This window comes from Chlorocebus sabaeus, chromosome 5 (genome assembly GCF_047675955.1).
Source record: "Chlorocebus sabaeus isolate Y175 chromosome 5, mChlSab1.0.hap1, whole genome shotgun sequence".
In the NCBI taxonomy this organism is placed as follows: domain Eukaryota; kingdom Metazoa; phylum Chordata; class Mammalia; order Primates; family Cercopithecidae; genus Chlorocebus; species Chlorocebus sabaeus.
Genome location: NC_132908.1, coordinates 79,834,389 through 79,851,269, shown reverse-complemented (window position 1 = coordinate 79,851,269; position 16,881 = coordinate 79,834,389). Strand labels below are relative to the sequence as shown.

At 43.9% G+C, this 16,881-nt stretch overlaps 1 protein-coding gene across 2 annotated transcripts in view; it reads right to left on the bottom strand.

Annotated features, from left to right (window-relative positions):
- The window catches only part of CDH13 (cadherin 13), a 1,174,890-nt gene that overhangs the window by 576,573 nt on the left and 581,436 nt on the right, over positions 1–16,881 (bottom strand). For both annotated transcript variants that reach the window (XM_007994196.3, XM_007994191.3), the window contains one exon: positions 1,548–1,700. In XM_007994196.3, the coding sequence (XP_007992387.3) occupies positions 1,548–1,700 (153 nt within the window). The remainder of the gene's footprint in view (positions 1–1,547; positions 1,701–16,881) is intronic.

Below are 16,881 nucleotides of genomic sequence, written 5' to 3'. Positions count from 1 at the left end.
GGACTGGGTAATTTATAAAGGACAGAGGTTCAATGAACTCACAGTTCTACATGGCTGGGAAGGCCTCAAAGTCATGGCAGAAAATGAAGGAAGAACAAAGGGACCTCTTACATGGTGGGCAAGAGAGCATGTGTAGGGGAACTCCCATTCATAAAACCGTCAGTTCTCATGAGACTTATTCACTATCACGAGAACAGCACAGGAAAGACTCACCCCCATGATTCAATTACCTCCCACTGGGTTCCTACCACGACATGTGGGAATTGTCAGAGCTACATTTCCAGATGAGATTGGGGTGGGGCCACAGCTCAACCATATCAGACCCCAGAGCTCTTGATCACTCTGCTAAGAAATTATGAAATTTATTGTATCTTTCCTTAGTTCCTTGTGCCCGAACTTTCTTGGAGACTCCCATGATGGGCATGGAGGGAGAAGAGGGCATCTATCCATAGTCGATTGCTGGTTGTTCCTACAGCAGCTGGACACCAATAGCTGCCAGGTCACGTCTGGTTACTGTCAAGGCCAAGTGGAACTGGGTATTTCTGAGGGCACCAACATTCAATTTATACAACTACCCGATTCCCCCTTGGGTATAATGTGGGACACATAGCTCACTCTTCAGTTCTCCTTGACAGGGGATTCTCCCAGCAAATGCTCAGAAAAGTCTCTGGCAAGTCTTCCGAGATGGAAATTTGGAAGGCACCCGCATCCTCCCAGGGCCCGAGACCCTTGAGCGCATTGCCCAGCCAAGGTTCTGCTGGAGGGTGGGGACTTCACAACCTACCATCACGCTACTGCTCTATGTCTGTCCAGCACCTTATGCCCCCAATGCCCTTATAGTATCTTCTCACTGCAAACTCACAATAATGCATTTAAGTAGGTAAGAAAACCAAAGAAATCAATCACTTCCAAATATAACCATTAACACATTGATTTTTCTTTTTCATTTTTCTTAAACATATACACCTCATGATAGGTACAAATACTCCATTACTCCATTGGTAATGAGGATACCATATGTGTCTGTATGTCATTTTCATTCAACATCTTGAATCTTTCCTGTATAACTACAACTTCTTCAAAAGCATTTTAAATGGCCCAACTGCCTTGCAAAATCTGCCACAATTTAACTACTCCTTTATTGCTGAATATTTAGCAGTTTTTTTCACCCCAAGGACCATGTCTTGCTAATTGTATCAGGTCTTGGGGTTTATACCTCTTCCAGCTCTAGATCATCAAACTGGTCTCTGGAAAACCAAAGTTTCCCTAAGGGTTCTGACCTCCTCTGAGGGGTCCCCAGGGTCTCCATTCTGGTCTCTGGTACCCAAAGTCTGATGCAGGCCTGGAGGGCTCTGTTGATGAGATAAAGACCCCCCACTGTTACCCTGTCAGGGTTCAACTCCATCCACTTCAGCTCCCACAGAAACACCCTAAAGCCATGCAGTCCCGGGTTTGATGAGGCACAGAAATAATGAGCTCAGTGGGAAGAAAATAATCTTTGAAAGCCACATTTCTGCACACAGGGTGGGCATGGGAGGGATACTCACTTGATAAACAGCAATGACTTCTCTGTCTAAGGTCCGTGTCACGGAGACGCTCCCTGTGTTCTCATTGATTCTGAAAATTCCTTTAGGCTCTTGATCCACTCCCTTTCCAGTGAGCCGGAACTTGGACCTTTCTGGCCTGTCACTGTCGACTACCTGGTCAGAAAAACAGACAGACATTTAAAACTGTCTGGACAACACAGAGAAAGCACATTGCAAACATACTTCCGTGACCAATTCACTAATCACAGGTGCCAGCACAAAGGTACCTGGTGAACACAGATTCGACAAAAGTAACAGCACCAGAAATAGCATCATTGCCTAACGCCTTTCATTCTAATATCCGCATCTTTGCAGCTATCAGCTAAGGAAGCCTACCAGCACTCGGGTGACATATAGTGATGGATCAAGGAGAGCAATAATGCCAGTTCAGTCAAAATTGGACATTTATTTTTAACTCCACCAAACATATTTTTAAAAAAATTTATCTGCAAGCAAAACAAAAAAGGTAATGTAAACCATTTGCTGGGCACTCATTGATTAAGATTCTAGGTATTTACATATATCCAATAATCCACAGTGTCACCTGCCCTTTCACTTCTACTAAGTACTAGACATGGTGCAAAGGAAGCACTTTGTCTCATCAGAAAAGGTTTATACATATACATAGATACATACACACAATTTAGGGGGCTTCTTTATGTAATAGGTATATAACCCCTAAATATTATATATATTAACCCCCATATATTAAATATATGTATCTATATTATATATAGACATACCTCAATTAGGGGTTTTATATATATGAAACCCCAAACACTATATATATATATATAACCCCTATATATTATATATATTAAACCTCTATTATATATATTAAACCCTTATATATTATATATTAAATATTATGTATATCAAACCCTATGCATTAAATATATATAATATAAAATATATAATATATAATATATATGTTATATGTGTGTATATATATAAACCTCAAATTAGGGGCATATCTATCTATATCCACATCTTTGCAGCTGTCAGTTGATACATATATATGAGATATATATGTATATTTCAATGCTGGGGGCAAAGGACATTATTATTTCCACTTAATGGATGAAACCACTGAGATAGAACAAGTCAGCAACTGACCATGGCCAAATCTATGAAAGAGATAAAAATGGGTTCAGAACCACATCTCCATTTCTCTAGAGACACTGCAATACAACATACAACACTGTTGTTTCTGAATTTACTTTATGGAAATTTCCCACAAATTGTCGACCTTGATTTGACATTTAAAGAATAAATTCGGAAGGGAAGGGTGGAGGAAAGTAGTTCCAGGCAGAGGGAATAGCACAGACAAAGGCGGCAGGCAGACAAGGAAGAGTCTGGAAAGTTTCGGAAACTGTGAGTTACTGGCATATGCTTAAGCATGTAGAGGGTTAGGCTGAGAAATAGCTGGTGTCAAAGTATGGGGGGTCTTTTTATGAAGACGTGCAACTAAAGAGAACTATTATTGGCGTAAGTGTAGTCTAGAGTTTACCCTCAAGTATTCACCTATATTTATGTCACTTTATCATCAGAACCTTCAAATGTTAATTTGATTATAACAAAACAGTTTAAAGGTCCTGAACACAATAATCATTTAGGACATACAGATAAAAGAAAGCTGATACAGACCTAGCTGTCACCAAACGACAAATGAGCAGGCATCTATTGAAACATACTCAACAGCGCCTGGAGGGTTTAGGTGGCTAGGACAGGAAATCTGCCTGCTCCTAGTGAAAATGGGTCCTGCCCGCCCCCTGCTTCCCCACCACCCCAGGCCACTTTGGCTGCTGCCAAGCCTGCAATTCTGATGCCTGACACCAGGTGGCAGTGGTGCCTAAGGCAGCATTAATTTTATGCCGGGGCTCATCTGGCAGGATCACTGTGCAGCAAGGCGTAGTTCCACATGGCATTACAGGTGTGTGTGTGTGTTTTCTTTTTCTCCGATTAAAAATTGTTGTTTATTAAAATTCATTGAGTATTGACTAAACACCAATTACATCTGTTTGTATTTTTAAGAGTAACTGAAAATTGGATATAAAAGAAGATTAAAAATAAGGTATGTGAGCTGGGTGTGGTGGCTCATGCCTGTAATCCCAGCACTTTGGGAGGCTGAGACAGGAGGATCACTTGAGGTCAGGAGTTTGAGTCCAGCCTGGCCAACATGGGGAAACTCCGTCTCTACTAAAAATACAGAATATTTAGCTGGGCGTGGTGGCGCACACCTGTAATCCCAGTTAGGAGGCTGAGGCAGCAGAATCGCTTGAACCTGGGAGGCAAAGGTTGCAGTGAGCTGAGATCGCCCCACTGCACTCCAGCCTGGGTGACAGAGTAAGACTATCTCAAAAAAAAAAAAAAAAAAAGGGTATGTCATACCCTCTGATGAAAATAATTTTCAGTCACTGCTTGACTTGATTAATCCAACTGATATTTTTCCACTAACCCCCTACCTGCTGCCTGGAAGCCCCATGAGGTCAAGAGCCACAGCTTACTGGGCTCACCATTGGATCCCCATGGCTGGCAAATAGCGAGAATGAACTCCACTGATTAGACAGATATATGTTGCAATCCCAGCTTTCCCAGTGATCCACAGTGTGACTATGAACATGGTCCATCGCCTCATCTTTAAAGTGCAGATGACATCACTTACTTTCTAGCATTGCCAGGGTTTAATAAGATGGCATCTATAAAGTACGTGTCCTACCACACAGAAGTGGCTCAGTTAATCAAAGCTAGTAATTCCAATATTAATCATCACAATAAAATTATACTGTTGTTAATTGGTAAGAATGGTGTCTCTATCCTTTTCTGAGGGAATAGGTGGTTTCCTCTTATTTTTTTTTTTTGAGACAGAGTCTCACTCTGTCATCCAGGCTGGAGTGCAGTGGTGCAATTTTGGCTCACTGCAACCTCCGCTTCCCAGGTTCAAGCGATTCTCCTGCCTTAGCCTCCTAAGTAGGTAGAGCTACAGGCATGCACCACCACACCTGGCTAATTTTTATATTTTTAGTAGAGACGGGGTTTCCCCATGTAGGCCACGCTGATCTCGAACTCCTGACCTGAGGTGATCCACCTGCCTCAGCCTCCCAAAGTGCTGGGATTACAGGTATGAGCCACCGCGCCCGGCCTAGGTTTCCTTTTTAATAACAAAATTCATAGGCCTCCCAGAAGAGAACTGCTCTGGAAACAGCTCCCTGTGTGGAAAGGAGTCACCAAGCACACTCCACTCTTCTCTATCACTGCCATCATTATTGTTTCACCCCTCTCTGCCAGCAGCAATATTTACTGTCAAGAGGGAAAGAATAAAGCTTCCACAGGACGGAAGGGGACCCAAGCAGGTTGTTGCTGCTGGCTGGGGGGTGGCCAGCTTTTATTCCCTTATATTTGTCCATATTGTGTCACATCTGTAAAAAGCATACAGCGAGAAGGCCCTCAAAATCAGATCAAGGAGTCACTACCTGCTCCAGGCCTCGGTACTCGCTGCCCCTGCCTAGATGCAGAAGACACTGGTCCCAGCTGTGGATGCCACCCCTAGCCTGTGTCCTGCTAATTGGTCCACTTTACAGAGTGCTGACTGGTCCATTTTACAAACTTCTAGCTAGCCACAGAGTGCTGATTGGTGCATTTTTACAGAGCACTGATTGGTGCATTTTACAAACCTCTAGCTAGTTACAGAGCGCTGATTGGTGCGTTTTACAATCCTAGCTATAGAGTGCTTTTGGTGCACTTTACAATCCTCTTTTAAGATAGTAAAGTTCTCCAAGTCCCCACTTGACCCAGGAAGTCCAGCTGGCTTCACCTCTCATTACCACCTTCACCCAAATGTGGATTAAAACTCCTTCCTCTTGTTCTCCTAAGCACACCTGAGATGAGCAGGTCCTTTTTGAAGATCCTATTAACATAGAATGCATTCTAATGAGAAACAAACATGGGAATTCTACGAGAGCTATGAAGCAATCATGCTTCCCAAGAATGGGCTTCTCTGACCCATCTGTCTGTCAGACACAGGCCCTGCTGGTGAGGACCTGCCAGGAGAAGCCTTCTGGGCTCTTTGTTATCTTTTCTTGACCCTTCTCAGCTCAGAAAAAGTTGGGAACACAGCACCCAGACCTTCTAGAAGAAACAAGGAGGGGGTAGGGGAATGGGTCTCTTGCGACAAATATCACCACCCTCCCATTTCTCTACCTGCCACTCGGCACAGAAAGTTGAATTCTAGACCCAGAAATTATCCCAGGGGAACTTTCCCTTTTGCTGCCAAGGGTGGATCTCAATCATTTTCTTGCCCTCTCTCAGAGACCTTGAGCCACTGATGGTACAGAAACAAGAGTCTTAGAGGGAGGACCTAGTTGAGTTGGCATCTACTGCTGAATTGAAATTACTTATTCCCCAGGAAAGAAGCCAGTTCCCATTGTGAGGGCCCCAGCTCAGCACTGCACATGTCTGTCTCTCTTCTGTCTCTCTTCAACTTTTTATGTTCTTAAAGGTGTGGCTGTTTAACCTGCCTCCTGCTCCTCAGAGCTATGTTCACTTTGAAGGAACACCCACAGTCAAGAATGGTATTCCCAGAGTGATAGGCCCTATGGGACCACCAGCACAGGGAAATGAGGGGCGTCATTTCCAGTAGGGGCCTTGCTGTCTCTAGAATAATTGGTCTCAAGTATCAACATCACTGGGAACTCATTAAAAATGCACATTCCAGGCTTCCCCCAAGTCTCTTGAATCAGAAATCAGGGTAGGGGGAGAATTGCTGGCATTCTGAGCTTTAACAATTCCCCCTCCCCAGGTGATTCTCATGCATACACAAGTTCGAAGACAACTACTTTGGGCAGATTTCAGCACCATCCCTGTTCAGTATCACTGGTGCTGCTTTCCACCGCTACTGTTTGGAGCCCTCTGCTAAAAATAGGCTGGGTCTGTTTGCCACCTTCTTTCTAGACCTATTTTAAACAGATAACACTAACAGGAACTCTTTTAATAACCCGTTTCTAAGACCTCAGAAAGCAGAGTTGGTTTTTCTTAAAGTCACTAGATGCAACATCTCTACATGTGTCAAAGGCACCCCACGGCTTGGAGGAACCTTGGAGAGGAAAGCATGAAGTGGAGTGGGGAGAGTCGCTCTTCAGGGGAAAGCTCAGTGTCTTGGCTCAGTTTAGATCCAGGAGGAAGCTCAAGCCCTTCTGAATTACCCACCAGCTCTCTGGCTTCTTGGTGCGTAGCTGGATTTTCAGAGGGACCCCAACATATTCCAACCTCACGAGCTGGGGGATAGGAGGTATGCAATGGCCATAACCCAACGATACACTCAGCCATGCTTCAAAACCATCCCATGCAAATCAAGTGAGTTTCAAGACCACCTTGATTATGCTGTGCTAAACTCCTGGAAACTCCACAGTTGCAGCAGCTGAGCCTGCAGCCCTTTGATGTGGTTTAATGTCATGAAATATAAGAAATCCAGTGCACTCCTCTGGCCAAGCAAACCAAGCCACGAGTCTCTACTGTTGCAGCAGCTGTTAAGGCCCATTACATACTCCATAGCAGGGCTTCACAATTAGCGAGCCTTTCCTATTATTCTTTGTAATTCAACCCTTCTTTTCACAGTGGGATTTTTTTTTCTTGTCCTCTGAGTTGGAATGGAAAAAATAGCACAGATGAGAAAGAACATGAGCCCCTGGTGCCAACACTCTGGAAGGGCATGTAAATAGCACACAGGAGTCTTGCCACATACCTGGGTAGACTTCCTGGCTGGCTGTGGGGATGGCATCGCACAGCTGGGACCAGCGTCTTCTGCATCTAGGCAGGGGTAGGGAGTACCGAGGCCTGGAGCAGGTAGTGGCTCCTTGATCTGATTTTAAGGGCGTTCTTGCACATCTTACAGATGTGACACAATATGGACAAAGTCAATGTTCCCTTCTGTTCCCCTGCAAAGTCCCACTCCCACCTCCATTCTCAGTTGTAATGAATGATACCACGTTGTATGTGTTTTTAAGGTATTTTCATACATATGAACTCATAGACTATATAGCAGCTTTGAATGGTTTTACATAAATAGGGTCATCATATATGCATTATATAATTATTTCTACTCAGTGTGGCTGAGGTTGAGGTTTGTGTGTGTATATGTGTGTATTCATTTATAAACTTCGGGGGGTGTTTTTAGATTTACAGAACTATTACAAAGATAGTACAGAGTTCCCATGTACCCTTCATCCGATTTCCCCTAATGCTGACATCTTACGTAAAAATGGAACATTGGCCATAACTGATAAATTAATACTTATACTTGACTATTAACGAGACTCCAGATTTTATGTATTCAGATTCCATCAGTTTTTCTAGTACTTTTTTAAAAAATGGAATCTCATTCTGTCACCCGGGCTGGAGTGCAGTGATGTGATGTTGGCTCACTGCAACCTCCGCCTCCCGGGTTCAAGCAATTCTCCTGACTCAGCCTCCCGAGTAGTTGGGATTACAGGCGCCCGCTACCACGCCTGGTTAATTTTTGTGTTTTTAGTAGAGATAGGGTTTCACTGTGTTAGCCAGGATGGTCTCAATCTCCTGACCCCATGATCTGCCTGCCTTGGCCTCCCAAAGTGCTGGGATTACAGGCATGAGCCACCGTGCCCGGCCTCTACGAACCTTTTTTTTTGGACCGAAATCCAATCTAGGGCCCCCCACTGCCGTGTGTGACTGTGGCATTTCATTGTACATTCTGGTACTTCCCTGTAGGTTCTCACTTTCTTGAATTGCACTTTAATCAGTTACTCTTTTTTCCTTGTATAGAAAATGAATTTGATGTATCAAAATGACAGAGTCGCCAAGTTCCGCTTGTCATTATCCTCCTCCTACCCTCTGCCAACCTGTCTCCTCTGCTCCTTAACTCAGATCTCAAGTAGCTACTTTTGCCTGCTTTGTCCTCAGAGCCTAGAACAGTATGCGGTACCTGGTGGGCTTTCAAATAAACATTGTGCAATGAATAAGTAAATGAATATTGAAGAGTCTCTTTCCTGGCATCCATGTTTCTGATTTCTCTCTTATCCCATCTCCTGCCCTAATTGCAACCGGAATGGTCATTCTAAAATGCAAACCCACATCTGACTGGGACAGTACCCATATTAAAACTTGCAATGGGCCTGGCACGGTGGCTCATGCTCATAATCCTAACACTTCGGGAGGCTGAGGAAGGTGGATCACCTGAGGTCAGGAGTTCAAGACTAGCCTGACCAACGTGGTGAGACCCTGTCTTGACTGAAAATACAAAAACTAGCTGAGCGTGGTGGCAGTTGCCTATAGTCCCAGTTACTTGGGAGGCTGAGACAGGAGAATCGCTTGAACCCGGGAAGCAGAGGTTGCAGTGAGTCAGGATCACACCACTGCACTCTAGCCTGGATGACAGAGTGAGAGTCTGCCTCAAACAAACAAACCAAAACAAAACCCCACGAAAACTTGCAATGGTTCCCTCTGCCCGAGGGTAAAATCTCAGAGCTCTTCTTTGATGGGTCTCCACCTGCTTCTCCAGTCCTAAGCCACAACCTAGCATGAGCCACAGCCCTCTGAGCTGTGCCTTTCTTTAGCTGGATGGCCATCCCCCACCTAGTCTGCTGGGGACCCCCTCATCTTCCTGGACTTAGCGCCAGCAATTACTTACCCACTGAAGCTTCCCCTGACCCTTTCTCCCGCCCACTTCATGCAGACTTAAACTCGTCCACCTGAGCTCTAGCCCTCCTAGCCTGCAAAGTCTGTTAAAGTGAGGGGAGCAGCTTGCATCTTTGTGGGTGGCGGTAACTGTCCCTCAGGCTGTTGCTTTCTTATTCTCTTTCACATTTCTGGGGCTTGGAACATAGGACACTTGATTAACACTTTGAGTGAAGAAGTACAACTTTATTTGCCTGTTTTTATATGATTATAAAATGCTTCATAAACTCATAAATTAAAAACAAGGTCTGTCATACAAACCTCCTTTTCTTTTTTCTTTGAAAATGCAGCCACTTTACCTGGAGACACATTTTCAGAGCTTTATTTCTCTTTTTACAATTCCTCTCCATGGTAAATGCACCTGATAGCAATAACTTACGCACACCCTGAAAATGACTGTATGGAGGATACACCTAGATGTCTGTTGCTAGGGAATCTGGGAGTGGCCAACCTGGAGACTGGTTTCTTGTCTATGAGGAACATCGGAGCCCCTGGCCTGGCCCATGGAACATGGGCAGCAGATCCAGGCCATGACTCCGAGGTTGAATGAAAGTTGCCAGGTGAAGGATGTTAGGGAAAGGGCGCTAATTGAAAATGCTATATAAACTGCATGCCTTTGGCAAGTGGCTGTGGTTCTCCTGTCCAGCCTACCACTACTGAACTCCCCTGTATGGAAGCACCCAGTAAAACCCCTTGTGTCATTGCTGGCTCCAGGTCTCTTCTTTGGCATCTTGAACCTGGTGCCACCCCCACTGGAGTTGATAGGGGTTCAGCAGAACATCCCCATAGTGAACTTCCCAGGCAGTGGTAATGCTTAGGAGTTGAAAAATGACTTAACGCCCTCCCCATCCTTATAATTTGCAGGGGTCCCTTTAAATGGAGACCCTCCAAGCAAACACTGTGCTTGTGAGGCAAGGCAGCTTCTAGATTAATATTCTAGTACCCTTTCCCTGTCACATCCAACCAAATTAATGCGTATAGTTTTCCTCTCTGTAGAAAATCAGGAGACACAATTTCGGAGGATGAAAACTATATATATGCATTATTATCACAAGGATGCAAAACTAGGAAATAATTAGACCTTCCTTCCTGGTTACTAAAGCGAACAAATCACATGTGAACAGCATTGGTTTTTAGAGGATGAAGGTAGGTGTGATACTTTTTCCTTCATCCTTATAATATTTTCGGTTTTACAAAATGAGCCTGTATTACTTACACAGGAAAAAACAAACAACTTTTAAAAACATGTAAGAGGAATTATTGGAGTTAGATGCATATGCTAATTTAGAAGATATTTTCTACTCTACATTAAATAGAAAAAAAAATAAAACGCTGTTGCCTTTACCTATAGTTGTTCAGAGGCATTTGTGTTTATCATTAGACTGGTTCTGTAAGGTGATCTGTTAGCATTAATTAATTCTCAGCTGTGGGTTAGTCCTTGACATGTCTTTGAACTTGAAGACACAGCCATTCAGCAGTCTGGGCAGCTGCAGTACCACGCTTTTCTCTCACCCTCATGCTGCTCACCACGTTCAACCTCTAGGTCATAAATTAGCCAGAGAACTAAGGAAAGTCCAAGGCCAAGAGTTCCTATACCCTGGTGGAGAAACATGGAGCCGAAGTCCTGGCAATCCATTGAGAAGGATGGTAGCTCCACACCCACCTTATCAATCAACAGTGCTCACGCCAGCTAGGGCTGGCTGTGTTCATCACCAAGGTCAAATGGGGCTCCCATTATCCCAGGGAAGGTGCTGAGGTTAAGGGCAAGATGGAGCACTCGGGAAGAAAAATAAAACTCCAGTAACACACGATGAGGGGATCTGAATCTACCATCCAGATCCTTCATCTCTTGGTGGTCATTGTGCCAGCCTATTTTCCTTCTTTCATAGCAGACTCTCAAGATTATGCTTAAGTCTAACTTAAACTGAGCTCTATAGAAGTCAGTGTTCATTGTGGGGTTTTTTGCACTATTTTCTGATAGTGTGCCCTTTTTTTTCTTGGTGATTTTCACTGGGATGCCGTCTTTTTGTTTTAAGGAGAGTATTTGTTAAGTTCTAAGTATTTGCAGGGGTTTTCTTTCTTTCCAATTTATCATATGCTAATATGGCTAATAACAGTTCTACCTTTAAATGTTATTTTAAAATTTATTATTGGCCAGGTGCAATATCATCTTTACTAAGTGACCCATAGACACACGGAAAGAATAAGCATTCTGTAGCATTTTTCACAATAGCCAAAATGTGGGAACAACTCAAGTGTCCATCAATAGATGAATGGATCAAAAAAAGCGTGTGTGTAGGTATGTGTACATATGTACATATGTATGTGTCTACATGTGTGTAAATATAGTGAAATAGTATTTAACTTTGAAAAGGAAGGAGATGCTGATACCTACTGCAACATAAATGAACTTTGAGGACATTACGCTAAATGAAATAAGCCAGTTACAAAAGGACAGATATTGTCTGATTCCACCTACATGAGGCACCTAGAGTTGTAACATTAATAGAGACAGAAAGTGGAACAGAGGATTCCAGAGGCAGAGAATGGGGAGTTAGCATTTAATGGGTATAGAGTTTAACGTGCGGAAGATGAAGACCTTCTGGAGATGGACGGGGATGATGGTTGCACAACAATGCGAATGTACTTAATGCCACTGCCATGTACATTTTACCTAAATGTAACTAAAAAGATTACATTTTTAGTTAATAAATAAATTAACTAAAACTAAATAAATGTAACTAAAACTAATAAATGTAACTAAAACTAAAAAAAAAACAGGATTTTCCCTTTGTAGGCCACCTAGTTCCACATTTATGTGTCTTTTCCAGTATTAACTGGTTAAACTATTCAGATCCTCTCTGTCCTTGGTTATATGTTACTTTCCAGATCTGTCACATTCTGAAGTATTTCAGTCTGAGCACAAGTGATTTTATCCAGTCCTCCCTTAATGTGTTTGTTTGTTTAACCTACTGTGGTTTGAATGCACAGAGAAGGTCAAGGCGCTTTTGTGAATTATTGGCACTAGGATGCTCTGTGAAAAAAAAATACTCTGGTCAATGTCCTTGGTCTCTTGATTGGAGCAAATAATGGGTTCCCCAAAGTCAAATTCCTCCAGTATATACTTTTGAAACTTTCTAGCTCGCCCTCACAGCACAACTGTTGAAATGTTATGTAACTGCTGTGGTCTAAGAGCCATCTCACTGATTAGACTCTATGCTCCTAGGAGCAGTGGCCGCGTCTGATTGTGTTCACTGGTGTCCCACAGAGCCAAACGCAGTCCCTGGCACAAAGTGATTGCTCAAACATTTGTCATCCAGTCAATGAATGTATCTCAATATTTTCCTAAAAGGACAAGACTGTCAGGTACATGTGAGAATGCCTGGCACGCTGAGCTTGGAGCTGGGCATGAGATCCAGGGTACAGCTCCTCATGTATCTGCCATTGTAGCATGTCATGGATATCACTGGAGGAGGTGTGCGGTGGATCTCATGCCGAGCCCCTCGGCCTGGGGACATGAGATGTGCATGAGAAGCTGCACATGAACCTTCATGAGATGAAGATGAAGATAACAGCAGATGGTGCAGAGAGGAAGTTTTAGGTGAATGCTGAGATTGTCAGAGAAATCACGGCCAGAGGGCTTCATGGGCAATCACTACTTGTGTTTGTTTTTGAGAAGATGGTTGTGATATTAAGAAGCAGATAGGGAAAGAAGGGAAAAGCTGTCAAAAGTCCTCCTCCCCTGGTTGAGGTAAATTTCCTCATTGGACCCATAGGGTATGTATGAGTCACCCTTTCATGCCTGTCCTTCCCAAAGCACACAGCCCTCCCTGTATTGAAATATGTAACCAGCACAAGGCTGTTCTCACTGTAGGAGCTCAGTCTATGCCTGTTAATAATATATCCCAACCTACACCGACATTCGCTCAGCCTCATGGTCTGTTTCCCTCTCATGACTTTGAATAAGATGTTTTCCTTCTGCTGGGCACCGTGGCTCACGCCTGTAATCCCAACACTTTGGGAGGCTGAGATGGGCAGATCACAAGGTCAGGAGATCGAGACCATCCTGGCTAACACGATGAAACCCCGTCTCTAGCAAAATACAACAAATTAGCTGGGTGTGGTGGCACGCACCTGTAGTCCCAGCTACTCAGAAGGCTGAGGCAGGGGAATTGCTTGAAATCAGGAGGCGGAAGTTGCAGTGAGCTGACATCATGTCACTACAGTCCAATGGGGCAACAGAGCAAGACTCAGTTGCAAAAAAAAAAAAAAGTGTTTTCCTTCTCGGGCACCATTCTTTTTTTTTTTTTTTTTTTGAGAGGGAGTCTGAGTCTGGCTCTGTGGCCCAGGCTGGAGTGCAGTGGCCGGATCTCAGCTCACTGCAAGCTCCGCCTCCCGGGTTTACGCCATTCTCCTGCCTCAGTCTCCCGAGTAGCTGGGACCACAGGCGCCCGCCACCTCGCCCGGCTAATTTTTTTGTATTTTTTAGTAGAGACGGGGTTTCACCATGTTAGCCAGGCTGGTCTCGATCTCCTGACCTTGTGATCCGCCCGTCTCGACCTCCCAAAGTGCTGGGATTACAGGCTTGAGCCACCGCGCCCGGCCTCGGGCACCATTCTTGTAACATATTATCTCCCTTCACTGTCTTTTCTTCCATTCAAAATATTTATTGATCATTTCTGATTTCCAGAGTACTCATGGACTTCAAGGGATCATAGCTCAATAAACTCTATAAACCTCATTTTATACAACATGGGAGATGCGCTGAAAGATTCCTCAGCAGACTGGAGGAGGAGGAGTCATCTTTGGGTCATTCAATCATTGCATTATATTTGCTGGGCCCAAAGCCCCCTGATTGCCAATCAGTACCATAATTTTACATCCCTTATTGTCCCAGTGAATAACCAGGTATTTGTAGGTGTCTCTTTCTGAATTTCTGATTTCTTAATGCAGGTAGTATGTTTCACTCTCCTGGTCACTGAGCCCCTTGAAAACATACTCCTTGGCTTTACCTTTGGTTGTTCTGCTGTAAGTCAAGTTGGCTCCTGGAATCTCTGGTGAAAACCCTGGATCTCCTCTACCTCCCATCTCTTCTATTCACAGATCAGATTTATGGTATCAAAAAGTAATCATTGAGGCTGCCCCAGTCTGTGTGGGCTCCTTTCCTTCTGGGCACATAGGAGTGTGCTTCCTTGGCCATTTGGACCTGGATGTGGCCATGGGACTTGCTTTAGCCAGTGTAAGTGAAAGTGATATGTGTCACTTCAGTTAATTCTGGACAAAAGCATTAGGAACTCTAGTGTGCCTAGATACATTCCCTTTTCCTTCCTCATGGTGACCAGCAATGTTCAAATTGTAGTGACTTCATGGACCTGGGTCTCAAAGAAAGGACAATGACAATGAGGAACACAGTTCCCACCTAACCCTCTGTGGGCGTGGAGCTTAATCAAGCTTCTGTTTCTTTGATCAACTGAAATTTGGGGTTTCTTGTCATCAAAGCCTAACCTATCCTGATTAATACACACAGTGTTTAGCAGAGCAGGGTTTAGAGACACATGAAAATGCATCTGCATCCCAGTTCAGGGCTCACAGACAACGTGGACTTATGGAAAGCTGTGTGGCCTCTCTGAACCTCACTCCTGTCTTCTGCACAATGGAAAAATAATGGAAAGGCTCATGGCGAGTGGAATGACCTGAGACATAGGAAATGCTTAGGTACATAAACATGCTCAATAGTTTACAATGATGATGACGATGACAACGACAGCTGCTACCATTTATTGAGCACTGACTCTGGCACATGCTATTCTTAGCATTTTGCAGGCATCCATTCACTTAATCCTTACAACAATTCCATGAGGTAGGTGTTGATAATAATCTCCATTTTACAGAGGAGGAAACTGAGTCCACAAACCTTGCTAAAGTCCACTAGATAAAGATTTTGGATTTGAACCAAATCCCCTAGAGCCCATGGCCTTGACCCATACTTCATAGGGGCAGCAAATGAGCATGTCCTGAGTTGGGTAGGAGCACCCACCCCAGTAGACCCAGCAAGGCATTAAGCCCGGCACAGATGGAAGAGCTCCCAGTCAGAACTCTCTGTGACATGGCCACTCCATTAACAGTGGCCGGGAACATTCATCTCAGGCCCACGTCAGTGGCAGCGCCAGGATGAGGGACTTCAAAGTCTCGATTTCCAGATTTATGTGTATCCAGTGGGTTGCCCATTTCCTCTGTACATCAAACTCTTGGCAGGAACATCTTTAACTTCTCACACCCCCTGAGCTTTGTCATAATAATGGTGTAATTTGAAGGGTTTCATGTGCATTCTGCCATCTAAAAGGACAATAAATTAATCATGCCCTCGGACACTGTTGAAGTAATATCCATGCTTACTCTCTTGCCAACTTGCCAAACTTCACTTCCCTAGAGTTGTTCAATTCTTTGTTCCATCATTTCAGGCCATTACTGTTCCCAGAGAAAGGTTAAACCAATTTTTTTTTTATTAGTGTATAGATTTTGCTTTATTTTTTTATTTTTAAATTTTTTTTTTTTTTTTTTTTTTTTTGAGATGGAGTCTCTCTCTGTTGCCCAGGCTGGAGTGCGGTGGCAGGATCTCGGCTCACCGCAACCTCCACCTCCCGGGTTCACGCCATTCCCCTGCCTCAAGCAATTCTCCTGCCTCAGCCTCCTGAGTAGCTAGGATTACAGGTGTGCACCACCATACCTGGCTAATTTTTGTATTTTTAGTACAGACAGGGTTTCTCCACGTTGGTCAGGCTGGTCTTAAACTTGCAACCTCAGGTGATCTTCCTGCCTTGGCCTTTCAAAGTTCTGGGATTACAGGCATGAGCCACTGGGCCCGGCTCCAAAAGGAAGTTTTTCAGCCCTTGCCCTACTTCATCCCTCCCCACTTCTGGAGTCTTCAGTGTCTATTTTTTCTATCTTTATGTCCATGTGTACTCAATGTTTATCTCCCTGTACCGAATATTTACATACTTATTTAAACCAGAGTTTAGAGAAAGTAATGTAATAAAATCAGCATTATGAACCTGGCATTATTCCCATTTGGTAGTAATCAACATGAATGACTGAAGACTTTCTGGGTGGAAATTCATGTTGACTGCCCTTTCCCTGAGAGTTTTAACACTTACTCTTATTATTCTTATCATTCAGGACAAATTTTAACATGGAGACTGATGCCTGGAAATGTAAATAGTATCCAAAATAGATAAAATTTCAATCATTTTCATCTGAAAACCTGACATTCTGTTCTGCCTTGCATGTGCCTTCGTTGGAAGGATGTATAGACAGCTTTGAGGTTTCTCACTCTGAGAAGCCGCTGCTGTCTCTTCCAGTTGGATCATGCCCTGATTACAATCTTTCCAGGGCGCACCACCCCATTGATTTCAGGAAAAATTCAAGTCCCCTCAGGAACGCAAGGCTCTTTATAGCCAGATCCCCGCCTCTGTCTTCAGCACCAACTTTTGCTGGGTCTGCACACATCCCCTCATCCTATTTTGCAGCCGTTTTCCCCAAAAGCGCCATGCTTGCGCCTAGCAGTATGTCAGACCTGGGCTGCCCTTTG